We start from the raw sequence: 25,730 nt of genomic DNA, 5'->3' as shown, positions 1-25,730 counted from the left end.
AGGCTGCTGGCATGAGCTGCTCCGATGTCCTCAGAGGAGCTCTTGCAGATGGAGCCTTGGGGTTGTCCCAGGAGCAGAAGGCAGCCCACCGCTTTGTATATATGGAAAGGGCTCTCCAGGATCACCTTACAGCCCAGTGGGATCACAAGACTCACAGAGAGATGCAGGAGAAGAGCACCTTGTGCAAGACTTATTATGAGACCAGGGGTGGGGAAAGGGAGAGGTCAGTACGGTTTGGAGAGGAACAAGCATGGGTAAATAGAGAGATGACAGGATAGAAGGTGCCAGCTGCGTGCAAAAAAGTTGCTGGTCAGTTTGCTTGCCTGGCCATGCTCTGGGCCTGGCTGCAAAGTCTCTCCCACCTTTTTAAGTTCCATTTCTAAACATTTTCCTGGGGGATGCACACATTGTTCCACATGTGGCTGTGGACGGAGATCCGTGCAACTGTAAGTCATACTCTTACACTGCTTTCAATAATTTGTTACAACACAAGTTTTATTCTTGTTGGTTATTCAGAATATAATTTGCCATTGTCTGTTCACCTCAGTGGACACCCCATTAACACAATTAATTAAGGACATACCAATGGGCAGTTAATAATAGGCACATAAAGCACATCACAGTGCATTTCCAAGGTACTGCTAGGTGGATCACAGGCATTTTAATCTGAGAAATCCAAGAGCTTTTCTCCCGTTATCCTTAAGGACATACAAAAGAATTTAAGGCATATGTGACCTGCGTTCAAGTAACAGGCTAGAAGGGTCTTGCAGACAGTTTGGCTTCAATTACTATTTCTTGGCAACACCTTTTTCCCCACCCCTCCACATTATAAAATTGAAATACAGTATAAAAATACATCTGTGTAGAGTGTCGAATAGTGCCAAGTGCAATTTCAATATTTTAATGCTATGAGGTACATTTTAAGAGTGCAAATTCTGCAGGAGTTTCCTCAGGAGGCCATCTTCTGTACAAGAGATTAATCATTTCATCTTGCTTCCCAAGAGGCTGTATGTTCAGTCAGAACAGCTTTTCTCAGCCTCTCCCATGAGGTATGTTACCCAGTGATGTCAGCAATATCCTGATTCCTGTTATTGCAGGGACAGTTAACAAGCTACCGTGATTCACAAATGCTCTTAAATGCACCTTCTACATCCGAGAGACAGCTTCAGATTCTTTTCCATACAAGTCTGGATCCTGTTTTATTTGTCTCTTCTTTTCTTCCTCATCAAGTTGGGCTTCAACCTCATTTGGATCAGTATATGTATAAAAATACGCCATGACAGCAAAAATGATGCAAACTGCAAACAGCAAGGCAGCAAAGAGAACGTACTCTGCCCACTGGGAGAAAAAAAAAAAAAAAAAAAAAAAGGTATAATTTAGCCATCAGCAGTTATTCATCCAAAGAATTACACTATTTTGCTGTTTGCAAGCAATGAGCTCAATTCCAAATGTGGAACTCAGCACACACAAGTACTGCATGTCTTGAGGACTAAATACTAGATCTGTTTCTATGGATCACAGTGGAGAGTGAGACTAGTAACTCTAGTCTCAAAATGCTCCCTCTCTCCATCTGAAAACCCTCAACTGCTGTGTTTCACACTCTCTGGTTACTTCAGCTGAAACCAGGACTGAGAGGCCTTTTTCAAAGACAGGCTCTTCCTTCTCTGAAACATCACCCTTTTGGATTCACTAGGGAATGCCATAAGTAGTCTGAAGGTTTGTCCAAATGTTCTTCATCAGAAGAACGACTGCTTTCATGCCTGAAGGAAGGAGGTTTGAAACCAATGGAGCCAGAAGAAAGAAGGGACATGGCAAGGCTGACTGACACAGGGGAGGCCTGATTAACGGTGAGCAGAAGTTTCAGAATTTGGTCCTAAGTCAGTTCAGAAGTTCTCACCCAATCCTTCCACAGCATGAGAAGCAGCCTGTTGCACAGACATTAGACTCTGCTGTTTGCCAAGTGAAACAGCCTGACAGAGCAAGAGGTAGGAGTGGTAAACAATTATGCAAAGGGTAGAAACCTTTGTTAAAGTAATATTTGTTAAAGCTATTCTTTTGTTTGTTTCTTTAAACCAAAATAGATTATAAAGATTCATAACTCATTTGCTTACTGGATTCAGTCTTAAATGATTGTTCACTCAAGCACAAATTCTACAGCAGACTGCAAGACTCTTGTAGCTAAGCCTCAAGCATTCCAGTTATAAATACAAATCCACTGTAATGCCTGGTGTTCAAAAGTTATGGCTGAGAATTATCAGCCATGACCCCCCTCATGTTAGAGCCTCTTTCTAATAGAGCAATACAAAGGCATGCTGATTGCCTGTGTGCTTACCTGCTCGCTCAGTTTGGATGCTCCAGCCACGATAAGGACAATTATGTTACCGAAAGCCACCGTCAGCAGCCATCCTGCCTGCAGCACTGACTTCATATTAGATGGCGCCTATAGAAGGAAAGCACTAAATTTTTAGTCACACTGTTAACATTTCCTGATGTTTACAGCATTATTCACACTGTAACAACACTGGTTCTCCATGGGGGGAAGGGCGGGGGAAATTTTTACCCTGTTTATTTTAATTGTTAGAACTCAATAAATCTCAAGAAGCAACAAGAGAAACAAGAGCTTTCTAATTACTGCTAAAACACTTTTTACATCGCGTGCACTAAGTAGCCAAATGCAAAATGTGCCTGCTGTCTCACTTTGTACACACTAAATGAAGGAGTGCTTCATAGCCAAGCAAGCCACAATTTATATTCTCATAACTGCAGAAGATACTCAGAATTAAGGGAAGAAACAGAGCTAATAATACAAATTGAAGTTAGAAGACAAAGGAATTTGAAGTGTACAAATTGCTGTCAACGACTGCAAGGGAAAACAAATTAAACCAGGGCAGTTTTGATGCAGAAGTGTCAGTAGCGGCTCTATTTGTATTTGAGGGGTCTCAAGTTTGGTTTAACAGCAGCAGTACTGTTCTGTTCATTTTCAATGGGAAGTCACGTGTGAGGTGATTGGAAACCTGGTGGCAAATCTTCAAGCGGTACAACATGGCTCCATGGAAAACATTGTGCACCTGCCTGCAGTCCCGCTAGGGGGCTCTAGAGAATACTGTTCAAACAGCAGCGATACGGAACCATCTTGTAGGAACGAGGAGCCTCAGATCTCCGTTTGTACAGGCTGGGGGCTTAAGAGTCCTGAGCTAACACGTGAATGACCTGAAGAGCAAAGCCTACCTGTGAGTATGAAAACTCCAGCCCAGTGACAGAGAAGACTACTTCTCCACATGTAAGTAAGAAATACTGAGGGATCTGCCAAGCCATATGGACTGTATTGGGTTGGATATCTTCAACGTAGCTTAATTGAGTCACGTCTTCAGAACACTGAAAGTAAAAAAATAATGCATTACCAACAGTGGTAACGATTCTGGCCACCAGAGGAATTCCAAATAGTGTTATATCATCTCTGTAATCATACACAAAGTTCTGTGAGAGTAAAACACACTGTGTGTGAAGCACCATGCAGCAAGTAAAGAAATGCAATTATTTCACATCAGAATTCATGCGAATACTTAGTGTCAAGCAGGGCTCAGGATTTAAAGCCACTGGTGATTAATATGAATTTTTTGCAGCATGTCACTGTCATGCTCATCGTTATTTTTATCGGTGTTTATGTTCAGACAGTTTAACATAAGAATTATCTGTTTAATTAAGGGCAAGAGAAATAATTGTTCAAGTGTATTTCAATTGAAGAACATTAAAATGGAGAACTATTGCACATTCAACAGCAACTCACCTCATTAATTATGATTGTGTAAGCACCACCATATCCTAATGCCTCTGAAGTTATTGTGCAATTAGTTGAATCTGCAACAATCACTATATCATCTGTTCTGAAGGAAGAAAAAAACCAATTCAACCCATATGTATAGACAATTTTGTGTAAAATAAAATGTCCTTTGTCTTTTCTCCAGGGTCAAGCATGTCTGTTTCTTTAAGAGATTGGTTTAGATGAGGGACACACTTACCTTCCTCCTGAAAAGAGATTGTAATCACTGATACTTGTCTCTTCCAGTATTCCAAAATCCGTGTCACCCATAGTGACGTTGACTGTCTGAGGCAAGTTATTTACAAACCTTTAACGTATAAGAATGATGAATACTTTGGTTAGTATTTCAAAGAATTCAAGTTTTACTTCCTGTTTTGGCAGTACGAGTATTAGGCTTTCTCCTTTCACTTTTGAAAACGAACATTTTTGAAAGAACCGTAAATCCCCGCAGACACGGATAATGCAAGAAGCAAGACAGGCCTACGTCACCTTATTGCTTTCATAGGGAAATGAAAAAAGGGAGTATTTACTTCTGGCAGTAACAAACATCTACAAATGGAAGGTGTGGGAAAAAACCCCATATGTCCTACACCAATTGGTAGGACACTTCCTACCAGCAATTCAAAAGAAGGAAGACACATTGCCTATAGCAAAAGAAATTGTAGGCAGTGTGAAACATACTTCCAAGATTTAGCTAAATAGATAAGTACGACAGCTCAGATAAATTTTGTTCTGGAATTCCTTTACCCTCTAAACTGAGGTGTCCATCAAGTGGAAATCTCCTACAGGATAGAAAATGACGTTAAGCAAGAAGAATCCCCAGAAGAGGGAGAGTGAAGTAGTCATGCCACTGAAAAGCTGAGGAGCAACATCAGCTTTACCTGATTAGATTGTTTCCTTCTTCTGGTTTTGATGTGAAATTATCTGACCGCTGGTGGAAGAGAGCATTAGTCAAGACACTTCATTGGCATCAGTGAACTGCTTAAACGTGTGCTATTACATACAACTGAGAAGTCACAGAGGTTTCAGAGCAAGATTCCAGGCCTTATCTTTAGGTTCCCGCCAAGAAACATCTACTAGAAAATCCATTAAGACCACACACGTAAATTCAGCAAAACAGTAACTGTCAAGTCAGGTTGGTCAGATATTGGTGAATTTTGTTGTTGTTTTGTTTGCTTTGGTTTTCCCCCCCCAGTATCCTGCCTGCTCTTTACAATTCAGGTACAATTTTCCCTCGGGGGCAAAGAGAATAAGAGGCAAAAGAAAAAAGAAAAACTACCCAGAGCTTCCCACACTCCACATAGATAGTTGCTGTGGCACTAATGTATTCCTCAGGATTTAGGGCGACTTACCAAGCTAGAAACAATGCCTGTTGCTGCATTCTTAATGGTGACAGTATGCGTGTTGCTGCTCGAGTCGATACTTTCACTTCTACTCTCACTCCCAAAGCTTATGATTACAGATTTCAGCTGAGAAGTCTCAAACATCCTGTAGTTTGTCTACAAAGATGACAAAATGTTGTGAATGCCCATGTGATGGCATTTGTCTCTACCCCTGAGGAAATGCCAAATTTGGGGGGAATCAAAATTTTACAGGGATGTTACATCCAAAGTATCAGAGATTGTGAGCAACTCCTGACTTCAGTTCTTGTTATCTTTTCTACGCCAGACGCTCATTTTGTTTGATCGGTGATTTCTTCCTCCACACAAACCTCAAAGCTTCCTACAAGCATTGTGGAAAAGCTGTACATTTCGCCGTGTCTTTCTTTCTCCAGATAAATCTAGCTCACCGTTAGCAAAATTCTGTTTAGCAACAGAGACAGCACGAGTATAAACCATTTTCCACATGGCAACACTTCCTACAAGATGCTGATCCAAACTGCAGCTTTCGTGTTTCAGTGTAACACAAGTTACTACTGCCAGGATACATGATTTAGATATTTCAACTACCCTTCACAGGCTTGGAATGTAATACAACTTGAATAATAAATTAACACATGTATTTAAAAATATATATCTTTGCTTTATAGATGCATAGAACAATTCAAAACACCTGGGTTATGTCTGTGGTAGAGAACGGAGTATTTGTACACCCTTCGTGTTCAGGTGTGCATCATGATACATCAATTCCACTCCAGGATTCAGCTTGGGCACCCTCATCTCCCCACAGCTCGGTTTCCATGCAAGCTATATCTGGAGGGGAGTGGAAGAGGGCTTCCCCTCTATGGAAGCAGGACAGCAGACTACCACAAAACGTGTTGGTAAGACTTCCTTGCATTCATTGTTACAAAGATCCACCAGCTCCACTGTGTCTTGCAGTCAGTAGAGCTAATGATCCAAATCCTGCTGTAAAAGACCCTGAAAGGGTTCTTCAACAGCAAAATCTGGAGCTCAAGTAAGGCAGCCTAAGTGATCTCTTAGAGTAAGAGCAATGACTTTCTAGGCCTGGAAGGATTTTCTTCTTATTATTATTTGAAGGAATAGCTGTCCTTCCTGTTAAGAAGTGGCACAGAGGGGAAAAAAAAGCCAACACATAGAAAATACTGAATTTCCAATCATTAGCTAAGAACCACTTTGACTTGCTCCATTCAAATTTGACTTCCTGTTCCCCATCTCCCCTTACTTACTGACTCCATAGGAAGAACAGTCACGTTCTGAAGATCAGGCAGAAACGTAACATCTGCATTGCTATTACCTAGGTTCATTATTCTGATTTGGGCCTGTCCAGCTGCAGGGAAAACTGGAAGAGTTTTCTGTAGGAAAGAAAGAAGTAAATCAGTGCTCTATCCTAAGTCACTTGATGGATGCACTGGAATAACTACTCTGTTATTTATCTCATGGTGAAGATTAGCATTTGCCTGATGATTTGTCAGTCAGTCATAAGAATGCAATTTTAATCATGTTTTAGTTGCTAGCCTCAAAGCTTTCCAACTGCTTCCTCATAAAGGATGTTTCTCCTTCACAATGCTCGCATGATCCTCTTCTTACAGGGTGCTGCCAATACCAACTCCACTCAGCAGTTCAGGGGACAGCTTTTCCCCATATCCTACGGGAGTGCAGCTTTCTGAATTTCTTTATGCTGTGTTCTGACTCCTTTTCCCAGCCCTCGTGCTGCTCAGAAGCACACACGGGCACTGTGCAGTGCGAGAGCCCAAAGAAAAAGGACAACTGGAGACTCCACTTTCCACCTGATCTTACATTAAATGGATTCTGCCCTTGTAGAGCCTCAAGAGCTGCACTTATTTCAGTTCTGCCTGAGCCCCTCCTGTGTTTTGGCCTTTTGCATTCCCATTAGGTACAATCGCACAACTAAAATAGATCTAAATCTTCCTTTCTGCAGGATGCTCCCGTGCAACAGCCTGGAGATTTACCAGCTGTGACCAAGCTTCTGCCCAGTGTGAGTACGTGTTTATGCACAGCTCTAATCCTTCAAGCAAGGCACTCAGGATGAGTCCTGTTGAAGGCCAGGTGCTTTGCTCCCCATTAGAAGACAGAGGCAAAATAAGGTGTGAGCCCAGACATCAAATGGTGATCTCCTCATTCCTCACAAAAGGTATTTAAGAAGTGAGAGCTCATCTTGATAGCGCACTAAGGAAGGTGGACGCCTTGGGATGGCAATTCAGACATTGGGATGCAGTCATTACCTCCCAGAGGTGTCACTGACTCCCAGCTACAAGGAAAACCTGCATCTTTTACGTCTGTTAAACATGACAGCTCCCTTTGAAGCAAGAAAATCTAGATGTGCCGAGTCCTGCCTTAAATAAGTGTCATAAAATCATCTTTGCTCATAGTGTGATGATGCTTCCCCGGCTGTGGTGAATCACACTTCACCTCCAGTTTAGATGTCAGAAGAGATCAGAGACACAAAGCAGCTCCCTGTTAGGGAAAATCTCTGGTTTTCAGCTTTTAATCTCAGTTTAAAGACCAGAGGCTGCCCTTAATGCATGATTTATCATAACAACAGGTGAGACTGTTCATGGGATGGTGATTAGCACTGTAATATAACTGCCTATGAACTCACTGGATTGCAGTATGCTTTTGTATTTTCCCTCCCCTCTACTTCTGTGCACGCATTCTTATTCCTGATTTCCAAGTGTTTTACGCACAGTGTTTGACTCATTTTCACCTTAAAAAGACTGTTCTACATTAACAAAACACTAGAATTCAGTACATGCACCTGGCTGAACTTACATCTATTTGCACTTGCACAAGGGCAGCAGCAACGAAAGCCAGGCCAGCAAGGAACATGCCGACAGTGATCTTCCTCAGGGGCCTAATTCAGCAACAAGACATACATATATATATATAAGTTAGACAAACATTTGATTCATTCATAAGGCTACAAATAGCAGATCACCACCATTTGAAGGGCTGATGTTGTCAGCATTTAGCTATCCTGTATAGAGTTCACAGTTACACTGCTGGGAAATTAAGTTTCCTGCAGCATCTTAACCTGTTGCTTTGCATCTGCTGGGCTCATTCCTGGGGTTAACCACTATCTGAACAAAATTGCTATTGGGTTTCTGATTTCAAAAGTCAACAGAAGAAAAAAACACATCGTCACTAACATAGAAAACACTGAAAAGGCAAATTTACACCTTGTACAACAGAGTAATAACTCTTGTGTGCATCGCTATGTTTAAATCAAATATTGAAAGGAGCAAGTCAGGGAAATACTTTGAGTTAGGAGGCAGCTGCTGACATTCAGTTAAGTTGTAAGGGTGGATGTACAGCAGCTATTGTGTTTATGGCATCAATTGTCTGATGCAGAACATCCACTAATGAAGAGAGGTGCTTCCAGCACAGCAGCCTCCCACTAGTTTTTCATATCTGGATGGAAAAGTGGGATTGCATCTTGCTCCACAGACTTGATTCTAAGAAATGTATTCTGCACATAAAGAGATATGAAGATCAATGTGATGATACAACAGGCTTTGTTTCAGGTGACAAAGGATGGGATAACCCAGGGAATGAGAGAGTTTATGTTTTAGGAACGTGGGGCAAAACGCCGAGGAGCTGGCTGCTGGGAGCTTGAGCCACTCCTGTAACAGAGCTGCCTGAGCACAAGGTAAGCCAAGTCCAGAAGCATCACTGGTGCTGCCAGCAGTCTAGAAACCAGTAGCTTTGCTCTGTCTCGTTCCGTTTGGTGAGCCTCTTCCACTCCGCCTGCTTGCAAATGCTGGCCAGTTGATTGCCAGTAATAAAAGTATCATGCAGGACTCTCTAAAAGTGGCTCACTGAACACCTCCCTGGGATTGAAGGGAAAATACATCCGGTCCCAGGTAGTTTTAAGCCCAGAAGATATCAGATGCTAAAAGTTATGTTGTGTTTCTACTTCTGACACTTGGCAGGGGAGGGGAGTGGGAAACATTAATGGTAGATAGCATCTCTTCTGCAGTCAAAGCACTTTGACCTCACCTTGAAGAGAAACCACCTTATTACTTTCCTATTAGATTCTGCTCCTGTGGTCTGTGGTGCCTTTGCTGCTCAGAGCTCTTTTATGTTAAATGTTAACCCCATTTTTAATACTGTGTTGTTTTTCTCTTGGCTGGAAATTGCTTTTGTTTAGGGCAAGAAGAGCATCTTAAAGGAATCACTGAAATGAACCTCTGCTGAACTCAGGTAAATACATTAACTTACGTAAAATTGATCTTGCATTTCTGGATTAAAGGATAAATCACAGCATCTACAATTGGGACCATTATTATAATCAGGATTGGATTGACAGTCTGTTAAAAACGAACATAAAAAGAGAAAGAACTAAGTATTTTTCAGTCCATTTTTACAAAAGGCAACAATACATGTATATCATCTTTGGGAAGTACTTAGGATTGTCAAGTAGATTACTATACCTGCATTTGGTCTGGCTGAATCTGAATAGCTCCCTAGTGGGGAAAAAACATAAAATAAAATGTTAGTAACAAACAAATAAAGTGGGTGTGAAAGGGGGAAATCTTGGGGGGAAAAAAGTCACTTACAAAATCCCCATCCATGGTTGTGGCTTGCAGTGTCCACCTCGAGCCCTTGACAGAAGAAGAGAGAGGTAAATCCCATGGTTAATAAGTCTCCCAAATTTCTTCTTGAATTGTTTTCATAAGTAAAGTGTTTGGAAAGGTGGACAGTGTAATAAAAACAGAGATAGCTTGCTACAGGAACATAAACATTTGAACAAAGTGATCTTCATGGTTCATCTCACTTCATTTACTGGCTTCACAAAATCATGAAGAAATAGTACTCGAGAGGAAACGAGGAAACAAGACAGATGCCCAGATGCTCCACACTTGGAGCCTCACCACGATTCCATGATTTCCCACACATGCTTCTCTCAGCTGTCACTGCAGATGAGCCAGAGGCCGTGCAGAGCTGGCACGTGGCTATCAGCCAGGTGCTCACAGCCTACGGCCCTGACCTGCTGCTCCTTACTGCAGCACTGGACCCCACTGCCTTCCATCCCTCTGCCCAAAAAACCTGCCCATGCTCCCCAGCCTAGGGGGGAGACAACTTGCACCAATGCATCTGCAGCCTCTGCTCTTGTGCTGCACCACTGTCTGGGACAGAATCATAGAATTGCTCAGGGTGGAAACGACCTTAAAGACCATCAAGTCCAACCACAACCCAGCCATACTACCCTAACTCTAACAGCCCTTCACTAAATCATGTCCCTGAGCACCACATCCACGTGGTTATTAAACACATCCAGGGTCAGTGACTCAACCACCTCCCTGGGGAGCTTAACAGCCCTTTCTGTAAAGAAGTTTTTCCTGATATCCAACCTCAGCTTGTGCAACTAGAGGCCATTTCCCCTCATCCTGTCACCTGTCACCAGTGAGAAGAGACCAACCCCGCTCTCGCTGTAAGCACCTTTCAGATACTGGAAGAGAGCAATAAGGTACAACCTCAGCTTCCTTTGCTCCAGACTGAACATCCCCAGATCCTTCAGTCTCTCCTGATAGGCCATATTCTCCAAGCCCTTCACAAGCCTTGTTGCCCTTCTTTGTTCCTGCTCCAGCACCTCCGTGTCCTTTCTGTACTGAGGAGCCCAAAACTGAACACAGTTCACCTCACTCGAGGTGAGGCTTCATCAATGCTGAGTACAGGGGCAGGATGACTTCCCCAGTCCTGCTCACCACACCATTGCTCATACAAGCCAGGATGCCATAGGCCTTGTTGGCCACCTGGGCTCACTGCTGGCTCACGTTCAGCTGACTGTCCATCAGTACACCAAGGTCCCTTTCATCAGGCAGCTTTCCAGCCACTCCTCCCCAAGCACGCAGGGCTGCCTGGGGTTGTTGTGACCAAAATGCAGGAGCTGACACTTGGCCCTGTTGAAACTCATACAGTTAAGAGCAGGAGGAATACCAGGGAATCTTAGAGCAGGTCACATTCATAGTTACAGCTCACCAGTACTAAAGCATAACCCTGGCAGTCTTCAGAATGTAATGCACTCTGCCTTACAGAGAGCTGATTCTCTCAGATACCCTCCTAAATTTGTACTGCAGTACTTAATTAACGAAAGCCTGCTTTCCTGAGTCCTGAGCACTCCATCCAAATCAGTGTGAATTACAGGGTTATACTCCAAGATGTGAGGTGTTACAGATCTGAGCGATCAAGAAGATGGCATACATCTCTCTGGCTCTCCAGAGTGCTTAGAGGAGGATTCCACGCTGCACCTCAACTGACAGCAGAGAAGAGTGGGAACTAAAAAGCTGCAGGTTACTGTTTCATCTGCCACCTGCTGGCTGGCAGGATGTAGAGAGGCCCGAGTCAGTGGATCACTCCTGGGAATGCCCAGATAAGTCAGCTGACTGCTCTTGGACCACAGGACGTTGCGTGAGCACTGAGTAACAGTTGTGCATCATAACTGGGCTGAAGAATTTGCTCAGAAATACTTCCCACCCTTACACAAAGATCTTTTTAGGTGCAGTGCCTCCAGAACACGTAGAACAGGGCACATTTAGAAATGCAAAGCAAAGCATTTCTACTTTACCTGCTGGTCAAAAAGTGCCCAGAACATGGGGAGAGGGATGTAAAGGAAAAGCACCTTCAACACCATCTTGGTCTGAGCAATTAGCCGTTTCTGTAGATAAGAGGAAATACAAAGAAAGAAGTCAGTGAGAAACACAACACTTCCACTGCAGTTCGCAAATTCCCGGCGCAGCAGCAGGTGGAGACATGGGACCTCTCATGCAGTGTTTACCCATATCCTGAACTTTGGATGTGCCAGAACTTCTGCTGATTTCTGTTAAAACAACCCCAGGGTGGAGTGCCAGTTAAAGGGGACGCTGGCAGCAGAAAAGTCTGTTCTTCTTGGCATGCCCGCACTGCAATGGCAGCAGATTTAGCTCTACACTACACTGTTGTTTTTTCCTGGTAGGCTTTAGCAGTGCTGCTTAGGAGGCATTTGAATGACAAGGAGCTGTGGAATGCATTTCATGCATGAGAATTACACATAGGCAAAAGTAAAATGAAGGGAAGGGGCTAAGGTTTGTGCTGACATTGACAGAAGTGCAGGGTGTGTAGGGTACAGGGAGCAAAGGGCACAGCCCAGGGACTATGGGACATAAGCCATCAACTTGTTCATGATGAAGAGGTGCAAAAGCTATTAACCCAGCTTCCAAGGCAATGGATCAGAGCAGGCAGCACAGGAACTGGGGCCAGGGGATGCTGGGGGACAGCAGTGCTCACACAGTACTTACATCATACTTCTCGCTTGCCCAGTCTAGCCAGTGTTCTCTTTTTGGATACTCTTTGCTGCGATGCCGAAACCTGTTTTTAATGGCAAACTGGAGAGAATCCATTATGTTAAAATATTTGTAATATAAGCTGTTTTATAGTTAGAAGTGACACTCCTGCTTCTAGAACTCCTCTTCAGAGGGTGCCAGGGGTGACCTCTGCTACCTGCTGCAAGCACTGGAAGGAACAGTGCATTTAAGGCTTCATAGTGCCTACTGGGCAAGTGGTTACCTGGGATCAGGTAAACCAAGCAGATCTGCTCTGAGCAGCTCTAAAGTGGATGGCTGTTAGGAACTGGAAGACCTGCATACTTAGGATGAACTTACATATAGCATGAGAATGTCTAATGCACCGTTTCTCAGAACTGAATGGCTGTAAGAGCACATTTCACTATAAGAAACTGCAACTTGTAGAAATTTAATGGTACTGAATACGCAAAAATTATAGTCCTGAAGGACTCCACAAACTTTCAGAGTGGAATTTAGGGAATACAGGCACTACTTACTCCAATGCATTTACAAACTCGAACCATTATATTGCCTTGCGGCTGAACTTTTTTGTACATTCGACTTCCAGCTATGAACACAACTGCAATAAGCAAACAGAAAAGAATTTGTGGTTAATTGAAAGCAGTGGCAAATAATTTAGTGTGAAAAACATAATTAAGTAGTTGCATCAAGCTGGGAGTAACTCTGAAAGGAGTGATGAGCATGACTATTGCCGTGTTATTAAACAGTGAAACAAATCAAATGAATGAATACCAGTAAATATCGCTATTAAAGATGCAGGACCAAACCGTGATGCTCTTGAGGTTAGTGGCCATTCTTGGAGGGATACGAGTTATGGTCAGAGCAACAGCCACTCCGGATCTGCTCTTCGGCCTTGCTGCACTTAAGTAGGAACTCGAGAGCCCGGGACGCTGCTTGTCACATCATGCAGGGACACGTGAGGCGTCACCTAAGCCACAGCCTTTGTCAGCATTCCAGCAGCTCCCACACGCAGACACGTTCCCCAGCCTCACCCTCCCACGTGTTGGCAAGGTGTGGGCTCACACGAGCAGCCGCCGTCACCCTGGGCTGGGTGCACTGATAAGACAGTGGCAGCAGAGCTGGTGGCCCACCTGGGGGCCAGGTCCAAGAGGGGACACGACCAGGAAAAACACTACAGCGTACACCCGCCAAACCATTAGAAAAAAATAAGATAATAAAATACAACCCGCAAAACCTGCTCATGTGAGCATCAATTTCTTGGTCTTTGTATGGCAGCTGAAAGGCTCAAGGAGCAATCTGCAATGCAGCTAGCAGAAATACACCATTTGAATCAACCCTGGCATAGTGGTGTTGTATTTCGCTACAGGAAATAAAGGACAATTACCCTGCACAGTTCACTATCCTGGACTATGAACAATATGAACAAAAATACTGCATTTTCTGAGTTCTCATCCTACGTTCAGAAGACCTTTTATTTATATAACCCAGCACACCAAGCAATTTAGACAGTATATTACATGTCTATTTCATACCATATCATAGAATCATAGCATTGAAAAGGACCACAATGATCATCCAGTTTCAACCCCCCTGCTGTGTGCAGGGTCACCAGCCACCGGACCAGGCTGCCCAGAGCCACATCCAGCCTGGCCTTGAATGCCTCCAGGGATGGGGCATCCACAGCCTCCTTGGGCAACCTGTTCCAGTGTGTCACCACCCTGTGTGTGAAAAATGTCCTCCTAATATCTAACCTAAACCTCCCCTGTCTCAGTTTAAAACCATTCTCCCTTGTCCTGTCGTTATCCACGTGCACAAACAGTCATTCAGTTGAATTGTGCCTCGGCTTCACCAGTGTCTCCTTTAAAAGAGGGAACTTTGGGTCAATCTGTCCTCTCTCCATAAAAGTTTCACAAGGTACATATTGCAGAAATAATCAGGTATTTCTAGGGATTCATACTTGCAGATTTCAACTACTTCCTCATGATTCAGAAATCATTATCACCTAACTACAGCAAGAAAGCAAGATGGAAACAGTTCAACTTACTTAATGAAACAGCCATGAGGGCAGCAGGAACTCCAAACGCCAGCGGGTAGCACTGCTGTCTGCTGTGAATGCCACATTCTTGAGCTGAAATATAAAGTAATGTTTGATACAAATCCCAGGGACTGCTGCCAACATTTCATATAGAGTTTCTATTTCTTGCATTCACTGTTGACTCAAGGGAAAAAAGAGTCTCTGCTGATAACTGACAAGCTGGATGACCATGATGCAGATCTCCTTACGTTACTGAGAAGGGGAATAATGCATCACAGAAACCTTAGAATGGCAGAGGTAGGAAGGGGCCTCATCTCACTCTCTGCTCAATCTCGACCACCCAGACCAGGTTGCCCTGGGCCATACTTTTGGAGGTCTGCAAGAAGGGAGACTCTCTGGGACAATCTCTGGGCAATGTGTGCCAGTGCGTTTTTGTTAGGAAAAAAATAGCTTGCAGCTAATTACTACTTTCATTTTTTTTAAATTATTTTTTATTTGAACAATTAGAGAAAACGATGGTACAACTTTCCTCAATCAAATCTGTTAGTTTTTCCAAGGTAGCTTTCACCCTGTATCATCATGGAAGCAAATTGTGTCTTGTGTCTGCACGTCTCCTTCTGTTTTGGGAAATAATAGAATTTGCATGAAGCAGACCCCTAAAACACTTCCACATGATCAGTTCTAGTCAGCTGCCATCAAGGAATTTAAGGGCTAGAATTTTGGTCGAGAGCATTAGGGTTATTCCAGAGGTTGCATTACATTTTCTCACTTTTGAGAAAAAGTGGTCTTCCTCAAACATCCATCACATCCCTACACGGTCGGTAAAGAAAAGAAAACTTGGAGACTGAATTTCCTGTTGATTTTAGCCTGTATGACTTGCATTCCAACACTCATTCCTTATTGCTATTTAAGTATTTCATGAACAAACGTGTGGACTTACCTCTGAGAATTGGGGTGATCACAGTGGATATGAGACTTCCAGCATTAATGGACAAATAAAAGATAGAGAAGAATCTACTTCTTTGTTTTTCCTACAGTAAATCAAAAATGATTTTAGAAAGGGCTAGCCAGAGCAACTTTATTTTCCCTAGACTGAACCAACTTATTGCGCAGTTCAAGACACATTGTTATCGATCTTCTTTACTCATGAAGCACTACAGTAAGACACTTTTCTACATATGTACTTCATTATATGGCTGTAAGAGCCAAGCAGTAAAGATACACATATGACTGAAAATCTGGAAGATACCTGATGTTCTTCAAACTGATCCCCACCAAATGCTGACACACAAGGTTTGATTCCACCAGTTCCAAGTGCAATGAGAATCAATCCAGTCATAGACAGGGCACTAGGATAACGTAGAAAAAAAAATGAAGAAAGAAATCATTCTGCTATCTTAGTTGAAGTTTGATGTAAAAGGTTGACTGCAGGACAGTTGAAATGCAAGTGTCATCATTTTAAGTCTTAAGTTGTCCGCCCTGTCCACCACCAACCTGGAGAACATGCGTGTACAAGTCAACTCACATGTGCACCGCAGTATTATCAGGATTGCCATCTCTGTTTTGGTCTGTCATGTCGTTTATGGAGCTTACAGCCATGACTGCTTGCCCAATTGTATAGACAATGGACAGGGAGACAATGGTCCTGTTATAAAGAGAGAAAACAAACATTGGCAACTAAATGTTTATACATACATGTGAAAAAGCAGAAGTCTGCATCAACCGTATCACCCTCTAACTAAGCAAGGCAAGATGACAAAAAGGCACTCTAAAAATCATGAGGTCATGGGACAATAAACAGTTGTTTAAATCTTCAGTGGTTACCACTTAACCAGCAGCTCAAGAAAATGCCATTATCTTATTTCACATACAGTGAAGTACAAATTGACTACTCTACTAAGGTACGTAACTTATGCTAATTTTAATATTGCTGAAGTATTCTCTATGTTCTTTAATTTTCTTTCCTCCATGCATCTTAAAAATATTTTAAAGACAAAAGCTCCCCTAGAGACACTGTTGTGAAGGCAGTATTACAAAATCACCACGTCTCCCCTGCCTTTAACACCCATTCCTCTTCCTCGCACAGAAGAACAGCCCCATTCAAACTTTGTTGGAAACTAATAAAAAGTAGTTGGCTGTAGTTCATCCTTCAGAAGAAGCAGCCCGAGAAGCAGAGCAGCCCACAGTAATAAAGGGCAAAGCTCAGGGATCTAGGACAACCCAGATCTGTTTGACGAAAGCCTCACAGCAAGCTTGGAGCTCCCTGGAGCAAGAGCAGCAGAGGAAGCACACACTGGGTGATCAGGTCCTTCTTTAAAGCATGCCATCTGAACCAATGGATGCACACACGTTCAATCTGCAGGGCATCAAACTGCTTGCAAAGAGATGTCACTGATCAGACCAGCTACAGAGAGAACACCTGGCTCTGATTACAGAGCTGGTCTCCCAGAGGCCATCAGCCTGGTAGAAGACCGCACAGCCTGCAGACAACCAGCTCCAACGACAGCCTTGTCTCTAATCTCTGGGAGACCTTTGACAGCATTCCTCGCTCGTTGCCCTCAATAAAACCCTTTACTGGGCATTTTCTGGCAAAGTAAACACTAATGGAATCATGACATTTATAAAGAAGAGCAACATCAGGTTGTTAAAATAATTTGGCTCTATCTTAAAGCGCTTAAAGCACTTCATTCAGCATTACTTCTCTGAGCGACTACATGCAGGCAAAAATAGCTCATAACTTCAGAATGTTGCAGTTCAGTAACACCTCCCTCTGACTCAAGTCAATACTGAAATTATAAAATGTTTTAGAATACATTCTAAAAGTCTCACTTAATACCAGGTGACGTAGTATTTCACTATTTCAATGGCTACTTGCAGGTGGTAAGCTTAACAGATGAGCAGATCTGTAATTTTGGTAATCCCCAGTGCAGTTTCAGATCTGGGGGAAAAACGATCCTGAAGTATATTGGTTTGTTGTTTGTTTGCTTTTTGAGGGAAGAATAAGCACTGACTTAAACTTTCCCAGCCAAGAGTCTGCAATGAGCGCTCCCAAGATCGGCGTCAAGTAGCACAGAGCAACAAATGTGTGGTAGATGGCTGTAGAAAGGTTGTCATCCCACCGCAGGAAGTACTTGAAATACAATACGAGCACAGCTGTAAGAAGAATAAAAGAGCAGGTTACAAACCACAGTCAGGGCTGGGTAGCAGCAGGGACAGGGAGAGGCAGGATTTGGGATGTACCTCGCATGCCATAATAGGAGAACCTCTCGCAGAACTCATTGATGACGATGAAGAAGATGCTCAAGGGATAGCCAAAGCAGCCCGGCTGGAAACAAAAGACAGCAGAGCTCAGAGCTGTGCAGCACAAGCTACCATGGTGTGCTGTGCCCTACTGTCTGAGCAACTTCCATCCAGCCTCTGCACAGCAGCTGGGTGCTCAGGGAGAGGAGGCTGTGTGGGCTGAGGTGGGAGGATGCCATTCGCCTGAATCAGGAATCAATTCCCACTCTCCCCTCCTGGTTCTCAGATCCCAGACTTCCCATCTTCCCTTCCCATGACATCTTCAGCAAGGTTTTGTGTGATTTCCAGCTTGTGCGCTTCACACATCTGAAATCTTAAGCACTCACAGTAATCTTGACTGGTAATCAAAGCAGCAAAGAGCCAGCATTTTTGGAAAAGAAACCCCAAGCCCCAGAAGCACAGGGAAATTAGGAGCCTGGCTCTACAGATACATCGTGCCAGTTGGGACAAACAATTTAATTAACCATTTCCTTCAAACAAACCGCAGGAAAGCTCCTCATCCTCACAAGTTCTCTGCTTTGCAAAGAATCCTTCATTTCTTGCCAATAAAACTGGCTTAACTCCTCAGCTGAACCCACACGGCACTAACTGCCAGATTTCCTGATCCTCCAACTCTTGCAACGGGCGTCTGCATGGCTGCTACAACACAACTCATGACACAGTTCTTGCCCATTGTGACAGAGAAGAAAGCCATCCATCAGTTCTAAATTTACCCCAATCACTAGAATTGCAAATTAAATCTCTGACCACATGCTTTTCTCAGCGGGTGAGCATACGGTCTGATCTTTGGGTATGTGTTGTCTGTATGGGGAACATACAGTCTGATTTCCGGGAGTTCCTGTGCAGAGCCAGGGGTGGCATTCAATGATCCTTATGGAGCCTTTCCAACTCAGGATATTCTATGATTCAGTATGATAAAATTGCTATTCAAATTACTAGAAACACCAGCTGACATAACCCTTCCTACCTCACTTCTTAAGGGTTTAATTCTGAAAGTCGCAAGATTTTTAATAAACCTCAGGACTTTATAGCCAAAGCTACACCAATCCCCATCCACTTCAGTGATCCACCTAGGCTGTAAAGATCATTCACTTCTAATAATATTAAACTATTTTCTGTATAAGGAAATTGAAGCCATTTTTACCCATAGATTAAGTTCTGTGAAACTTGATTGCATCTGGATATGATTACAGTGACAGCTAGGAACAGTAGAATAATATGGTATTACAAAGGCTTGAGAGTCCAGGAGCCATCTGAATATAGCATCCAAGACCCAGAAAAGCAGATATTTAATCACAGAATCACAGAATTGTAGGGGTTGGAAGGGAGCTCTAGAGATCATCGAGACCAGCCCCCCTGCCAAAGCAGGTTCCCTACAGCAGGTTGCACAGGCAGGCATCCAGGTGAGACTTGAACATCTCCAGAGTAGGAGACTCCACTGCCCCCCTGGGCAGCCTGTTCCAGTGCTCCAGTGTTTCTTACATTGGTGCCTAATAATAAACAAACGTGTATGCGTGAGCGGTCTGCAAATGAAAAAAAGCAATGCATATTTGAAGGATTAATAATAACCAGTGGAGGGGTATAGGACATTTCATAGGTGAAACTGATGTAATTTAAGCAGCGTGGACAAGTATGGCGTTATTTATCTTTATGCTGTGAGAATTTAGAAATTAGTTTACTTCATATTTGAAAGGAAAGAAACCTGATACAGGGAAAGCCTGACTGGAGAGGGTAAATCGGAGAGCTCACATCACCAGTAGACTCTGGACAAAGCCTTAATGAGCTGCACAGCACGTAACAAAAGCAGCGTGCTGCAAAAAGATTTTGTAAATAATAAAAGAGAAAGTAGAAGTGGTGAGAGTGTCACTGGCTTTAGAAAGACTCAGCCATGAGGACGACCAAGCAGCCCAGCTGCTGTCTCCTTGGCTATTGCTGCGCACGTCTTATCTGTGGTTTGGCAAACAATTTTCACCCAAAGAATCTGACTTCAGCCAAGGTGAGCACTGAGCGGGACTCATTCAGCTTTAGAGCAACAGAAACCTGAAGCCTAAACAGATCTGTTGCTCTTGATTTCTCATGTCCTCCATGGACTGAAAGAGGCGTCTCTAGAGGAAGACCATCCACATTTATCCCAAATTTCATTGGCACGGGCTGCCCAGAGAAGCTGTGGATGCACCATCCCTGGAAGTATTCACGGCCAGGCTGGAAGGGGCCCTGGGCAGCCTGAGCTGGTGGGTGGCAGCCCTGCCCACAGCAGAGAGGTTACAGCTGGGTGGGCTTTAAGGTCTCTTTCAACCCAAACCGCTCCCTGATTCTATGAAGATCAGACAGGAGTCACTTGCAAGTTCCAGCCTCGCTCAGCTGAATGCGCAAGCTGCTCTGATGACCATCCCCGACCCCGGCACCACTTTTAGCAGCCTGAAGGTCACAGGGAGGAGAGTGCACAAGCCAGGGAGCAATCGTTACGCATGCAAACATCTGTGTAGCCACACTGCAAGCCAGAGAGCAGAAGCCCAGTTTGAGAGCACAGGGAAACAAGCTGTCAGGAAAAGATTAGGAGCGGAGCTGAGCACTGCTCCAGAGTCAGCCAATGGGAGCCATCATGAAGGCTTCTCTCAGCACTTATGAGATGTGCCTTCGTGCATTACGCATGTGCATGCATACATTTACTGACACAACTGTTGTGAACCCCAGGTCCAGAAAGCATTCCATCTACTGCAGAACAGGTAAGAACCCAGAGGCTGCATCTGATTTATAACACTCCATAACATTCCTCTGCTCTGGGGATCCCAGGTTTGAGACTGGCACCACCCACCTGCACACCCTTGGCTTCAGCTACTGAGGAAGCTGTGGGAAAGTCTGCAGGGAAAGTTTGCAGAGTAAAGCCTTGGAAGATAAGAAACTCAAGGCTGCAGACAGACGTAGCCAAGAGGTACTGTTAACAGTTCAAAGATTCACAAGGAAGAATGCCACAGGAGAGCCAGCAGGTGCTGACAGCTCAGTGACAGGGAGGATGAGCTCTGGGGACCCTCCCGTCCCAGCTGGTATCTTTGTGGCCAAAGGCTCTTCAGACCTCTTACCAGGATGGTGAGCGTGCCAGCGCCTAGCTGGGGTGTAGGAAGCTGCCAGGCTACCTGGTGTTTGTGTTGGCCGGTAACTCATTACTTTATATGTAAAGTGTGTTTATCTTATGTTTACAGGGTGTTGGTTTTTATGCTGTTTTGATTTGTGGGTTTTTGGGTTTTTTTTTGTTTGTTTGTTTGTTTTTGCACAGCAAATTTATCCAAAGTAGCCCAAAGAGCAAGCACAGCAACTCACTACAGCATAAGAGAGAGCAATACTTACCACTGATGAGCCCTCACTCTTACTTTTTGCAGCTGTGGGGGAGAAGGAAAAAAGAACAAATGAACAAATAAACAAGTAAATTTTCAGTCAGAGGGACTTAGAGTGCAAGAAGACTATCAAAAAGCTCGATTTCCTTTTGCTTTTCAGACGAAAATGTAGCTAATGCTTAGATTCACATAAGCTGCCAGGGAAACATGGAAAAGGACCAATGAGGCAAAGCGCTGCTTTCACTGTGTCAAGCACTGCCACAGCTGCACAGCACACACACTTCATCTGCAGAGATGCACCCCGCTTCAGTTCACTCACAGGGTTGTCGCCTGCAGGACAAGCCGGGGGTGAGGAACACAGCTGAAGTGTCCTGCAGAGATGGTTGCTGAGTCCTGTCCATCCCTCAGACCTAACAAGCACTGAGCGCACAGCCTGACTAGTGATGCACAAGGCCACACATTCATGTCATCTGGAGGCTTATCTGGAGGGTCCTGTGAGCACCGTCCATCAGGGCACGCTTGGCTGAGCTTGCACCAGAGGAAGGCCAGCACCCACAAAGTGGATGTCAGCATATCCTAGAGCAACACATGAACTAGTTCATTATCATTAAGATAAGGCCAAGAACAAGATGTGAACTTTGAAATACCTGCCTGCAAAATGAGCGAGCCCATAATAGATTCCTATAAGAAAAATATGTTTGCTAACAGTTTAGTCCATAGTTCAGAACAGATGAAAACAGCTGACAGCAACACTATGGTGTTTGGCATGATACTTCATTAAAGCCTTTTTTGAAAGCTTAAAAAGTCATTGATTAATTGATTCTTTCCTTCGCAGGACATCTGTCTTTATGGGAACAACAGAATGTATTATGGAAGTATTTTGAGAATGTCTTTCCTAAAACTCAGGTAACATTCAGAAAGTGCTAACACACCAACTTCAAGGCACATGCAAATACCAGATCATTACAGGTATTGGCAACATGCCCCACAGAACTCGTGAGAGCAGATATATGGACGGTAGATAAACATTACTGATAGTCTTCCTAACTCCTTGACTATATCTGCTTCCTGGCATTTCCAGAACACATTTGCCATAACACACGGGGAATATCAGCCTGAGCAGTCAACAGATTGACAACAACAACCAATCTGCTGCCTAAGCCTCAGGTAAAGACTAAATAATAATTGCAATAATAATCATGGAACTTGCAGGAGGCTGTTTGTTTTTGTGTGTGTTTTTTTTGTTGTTTTTGTTTTTCCCCCCTCCTTGCTATAGGATGAAATTATCACCTCCACAAGAGATCTTTCAGAAGCATTTTCCAGAGAATGCTGACTGACTTCATTTTTGGGACACCTCTGTGTCAAGTATTTCGGCTTTATTCCTCTATTCAGCACTGACATGCTTCATATATTGCATATAAATATATACACACATACATACAAACCCACAATTCTATAAAGAACACAACATTGTATATTAAAAAATGATGCACTATATAAGCAGTGTTATTCAGACAGCCAACGTTTCAACAGAGGAACCTAAACGGCCCAAGCAACTCCAGTAGCAGGCAGCCTCAGGGACAGAGCTCCAAAAGAACAGAACGCTTGGCATTCTGCACCAATTTCAGCGACAAATCTGGGGTTTGTGGGAGGCATGTTGGTGCACTCCCTCTTCAGGGCAAGCCTCAGTAACTCATTCTCTCCTCACAAAAACAAGCCCTAGAACTGTTCTCTTTCACCCTGAGCAGCCACACACTGTATTTCCTTGAGATATCGAGGTATTTTTTTTTTATCAGACTGTGATCTCATAAGGGATGTTCTTACTTCACAGCCAGCCGCTCTCACGTGGCTGAGCCTCGGCCTCCTCCTGGAGCAGCCTCACAAGGATGCTCCTGTCCCCAGCACCAACAGCTGCAGAGCCCCTTCCAGAAAGAGGCTGCACCAGCACTAAAACAAACCCACAGCATAGCAAGCCTGATGCTACATGGGCACAGAGGGTTTCTTCTTCCCAGGGGTCCCACCGTCTCCCCCGACAAGACAACGGGACCCAGGTGCCCTTGGGGCAAGCTCTGCCTGCTCATCTCCACCACTACAAGAGGCAGTCAACCCATCTGGGCTGCAGTGGCACTGGTTGTGTAGGGAGCCCTGCATTAGGTACCCCCACGTTGGTCTCGTTGGGCACTGCATATTGAGTGCCCCACATTAGGGGGCTTGTGTTGGACTTATCAGGCATCCCACATCGGCCTTGTTGGGCACCCTGTATTAGATACCCTGCACTGGTTTTGTCTGGATACCTCACGTTGAGCACCTGGCATTGGTTTCGTTGGGCATCTCGGGTCGGGAGCCCAGGCAGCACTCCAGCCCGGAGGACCGACTGCACGGATTTGTTGTCCCGTGAGCCTCAAACCACCGTACGACTCAGCCCCTGGCAAACTCCGTCTGAAAAAAACCGCTACCCAGCAGCGGGATGAACACCGCGCTCGACCCTCCCGCACACCCATCCCCGCACCTACCCATGGGGCCGGCGCGCTGCTGGCGGCCGCGCGGGGATGGAGGGACCGAGGGACGGACAGCGAGCGGACAGCGGGAGGAAAGGAGGGAGACGGGGGCGGCCGGGATTTAAGGCGGCTCTGCGGGGCCCCCGCCCCGGCCGGTCCCGGCGCCGCCCGCAGCCGCGCAGGTGCGGGAGGGGCGCGGGGCGGCTGCGGGAGGTGTCCGCCCTCGGCCCGGAGCCGTTCCGAGGTGGAGGCAGCTCTGTGCTTGCTGCCGGGTTTGTCCGGGCGAGGGTTTGGGGACTTTGTTTAATTACTGCGGGCTTTGTTGTTGATGATTTTGTTTCGTTGGGTTTTGAGTAGATTAGGAAAGCCGCACAGTGCCGAGGTTTGAATGCGTTGAGAGCACAGGAACGGCAAACATCAGTCGGTGGTGCCAAAAGAGAAATTCCACCTGCAGGAAGCATGGAACCCTTTGATGCTTGTTGCTGTTACAAGACACGGCTTTATGCAATCGCTCTGCTGGCCTCCTGCAGCACGCACTTAATGATTACCAGGCTGCTGCTGGCCAGGTCGGTTTCTTCTCAGGTAATAATGAGGAGCACCTGCAGCCCACACTTAATTCAGACATACAGAAGGCTTCTCTGACCCTGATGGAGAGCTCAATGTGGATTGCTGATGTTGCTTTGCATGGGGGGTAGTTTGCTTGGAGGAGCACTACCCCCCATCAGTTACCACTGACTCCTAATGTTTTTGACACAGAACCATTAGCATTGAGGGCACCTTAAAAAGCCGTGTAGTCCAGTTCCCCTGCAGTGAACAAGGACAAGCACAGCTAAATCAGCTCGCCTGTGCCATTGAGCACCACACTCTGGACTCAATCCTGCAGCTGGTTCTTTGCCCATTGAACAGTCCTGCCATCAAATCCATATCTGTCCAGTTTGGGGAGAAGAATGTTGTGTTGTACTGTGTCAGAGGCCTTACTGAAGTTCAGATGGATGGTCAGTGTCTCTTCCCTTCACAGCGTCTTAAAAAGCCACTGTGTTGGTCAAGCAGGATTTGCCCTTGGTGAAGCCATGCTGGTTCTCCTGTGTCACCTCTCTGTCTTCCATCCTTTCTTTCATTCAGCTGAAGAAAGAGCGTATGGTTATAGCAGACTTACAGCACGTACACTTGTAAGAAGCAGCTTATGCTGTAGAAAGAGAAGCATACTGGATGTGCCTGCCTGCAATGCACACCCAGCAGCACAGCAGGCAGTGAGTCCCTGCTGAGGTCGGTCTGGCCAACAAGCAGTCCAAAACACAGCGACTAATGCCAGTGTTTCTCCCATGCAGAAGTCACTGAGGTGCTTCTACCGTTGTTGAGCTGTTAGAGTAGGAAGACGAGATTTCTCCCCTGAGAACTAGATTTGGCCATTTAGCCTCTTCTCCTTGTATAAGCCATGGTGGTGGACAGGAATGTGGGTTTGTTCCCAAGCACATCCTATATAAACTGTGTGCGTTTTGTGAAAGTAAACAGTAGGCCTCAAGTGCCTGGATGGCTCCTAGAAGGAGACATCCAAGTGAGAAGCATCCATGAGAGAGACTGCAAGCTTTCCCAGCAGTTTGAGATAAATGCTACGTGGGTCACATCGGCTTCCACTCCTGTTATCTCTCAGAACTGAAGGACTCTCTTAAACCAAACATAAAAAAACTGTCACACAAATACCCTAAAAATGAAAACAGAGAATTATTTCTGATGAGTACAAATGTTTTAATTCACCCCACAAAGGTAGAGTTCCAAACAATTCCTTCACGGGAGCTTCTGGACTGGTCCGTTTGCATCCAGAAAGCTGATGCACTAAGGATGATGTTTGTGGGAGCTTTTTGTCACCGTCCCACTGACAGGAGCAGAAGCTGAGCACAGAGGATTTGGAGTTCCTTCTTGGGTCCATTTCATAGGAGAGCTGAGAAGACAGCAGGACTACTACCAGCAAATGCTCCTCAGAGATAGAGCTTCACCTTGTTTCTGTAAAGCTTTGTACTTGGAG

At 44.7% G+C, this 25,730-nt stretch overlaps 1 protein-coding gene and 1 long non-coding RNA gene across 2 annotated transcripts in view; both read right to left on the bottom strand.

The window, feature by feature from the left end:
* Positions 1-25,730, bottom strand: part of LOC128071612 (uncharacterized) — a 679,004-nt gene that overhangs the window by 641,609 nt on the left and 11,665 nt on the right. The window lies entirely within an intron of this gene.
* Positions 475-23,829, bottom strand: LOC128092230 (solute carrier family 15 member 1-like). Its single transcript, XM_052705912.1, has 23 exons — positions 23,723-23,829; positions 21,223-21,254; positions 17,818-17,902; positions 17,589-17,730; positions 16,103-16,222; positions 15,827-15,926; positions 15,518-15,608; positions 14,587-14,670; positions 13,058-13,140; positions 12,516-12,602; positions 11,807-11,896; positions 9,798-9,842; positions 9,672-9,704; positions 9,460-9,548; positions 8,011-8,092; positions 6,447-6,572; positions 5,173-5,319; positions 4,702-4,751; positions 4,020-4,127; positions 3,788-3,884; positions 3,229-3,375; positions 2,333-2,440; positions 475-1,338 (listed from the first exon to the last, which is right to left on the bottom strand). The coding sequence occupies exons 1-23, from the start codon at positions 23,724-23,726 to the stop codon at positions 1,147-1,149; spliced, it is 2,142 nt and encodes a 713-aa protein (XP_052561872.1). The 5' UTR covers positions 23,727-23,829; the 3' UTR covers positions 475-1,146.

This window comes from Tympanuchus pallidicinctus, unplaced genomic scaffold, assembly GCF_026119805.1.
Source record: "Tympanuchus pallidicinctus isolate F22 unplaced genomic scaffold, pur_lepc_1.0 scaffold6, whole genome shotgun sequence".
In the NCBI taxonomy this organism is placed as follows: domain Eukaryota; kingdom Metazoa; phylum Chordata; class Aves; order Galliformes; family Phasianidae; genus Tympanuchus; species Tympanuchus pallidicinctus.
This window is presented reverse-complemented; position numbering and strand designations above follow the sequence as displayed.

Coding starts and splice junctions, on each gene's coding strand:
- LOC128092230 (XM_052705912.1), bottom strand. Junction 8,093..9,459: donor AAATGCAAGATCAATTTTAC/GTAAGTTAATGT, acceptor TTGCTGAATTAG/GCCCCTGAGGAAGATCACTG. Junction 5,320..6,446: donor CTGTTCTTCCTATGGAGTCA/GTAAGTAAGGGG, acceptor TCATCTTTGTAG/ACAAACTACAGGATGTTTGA.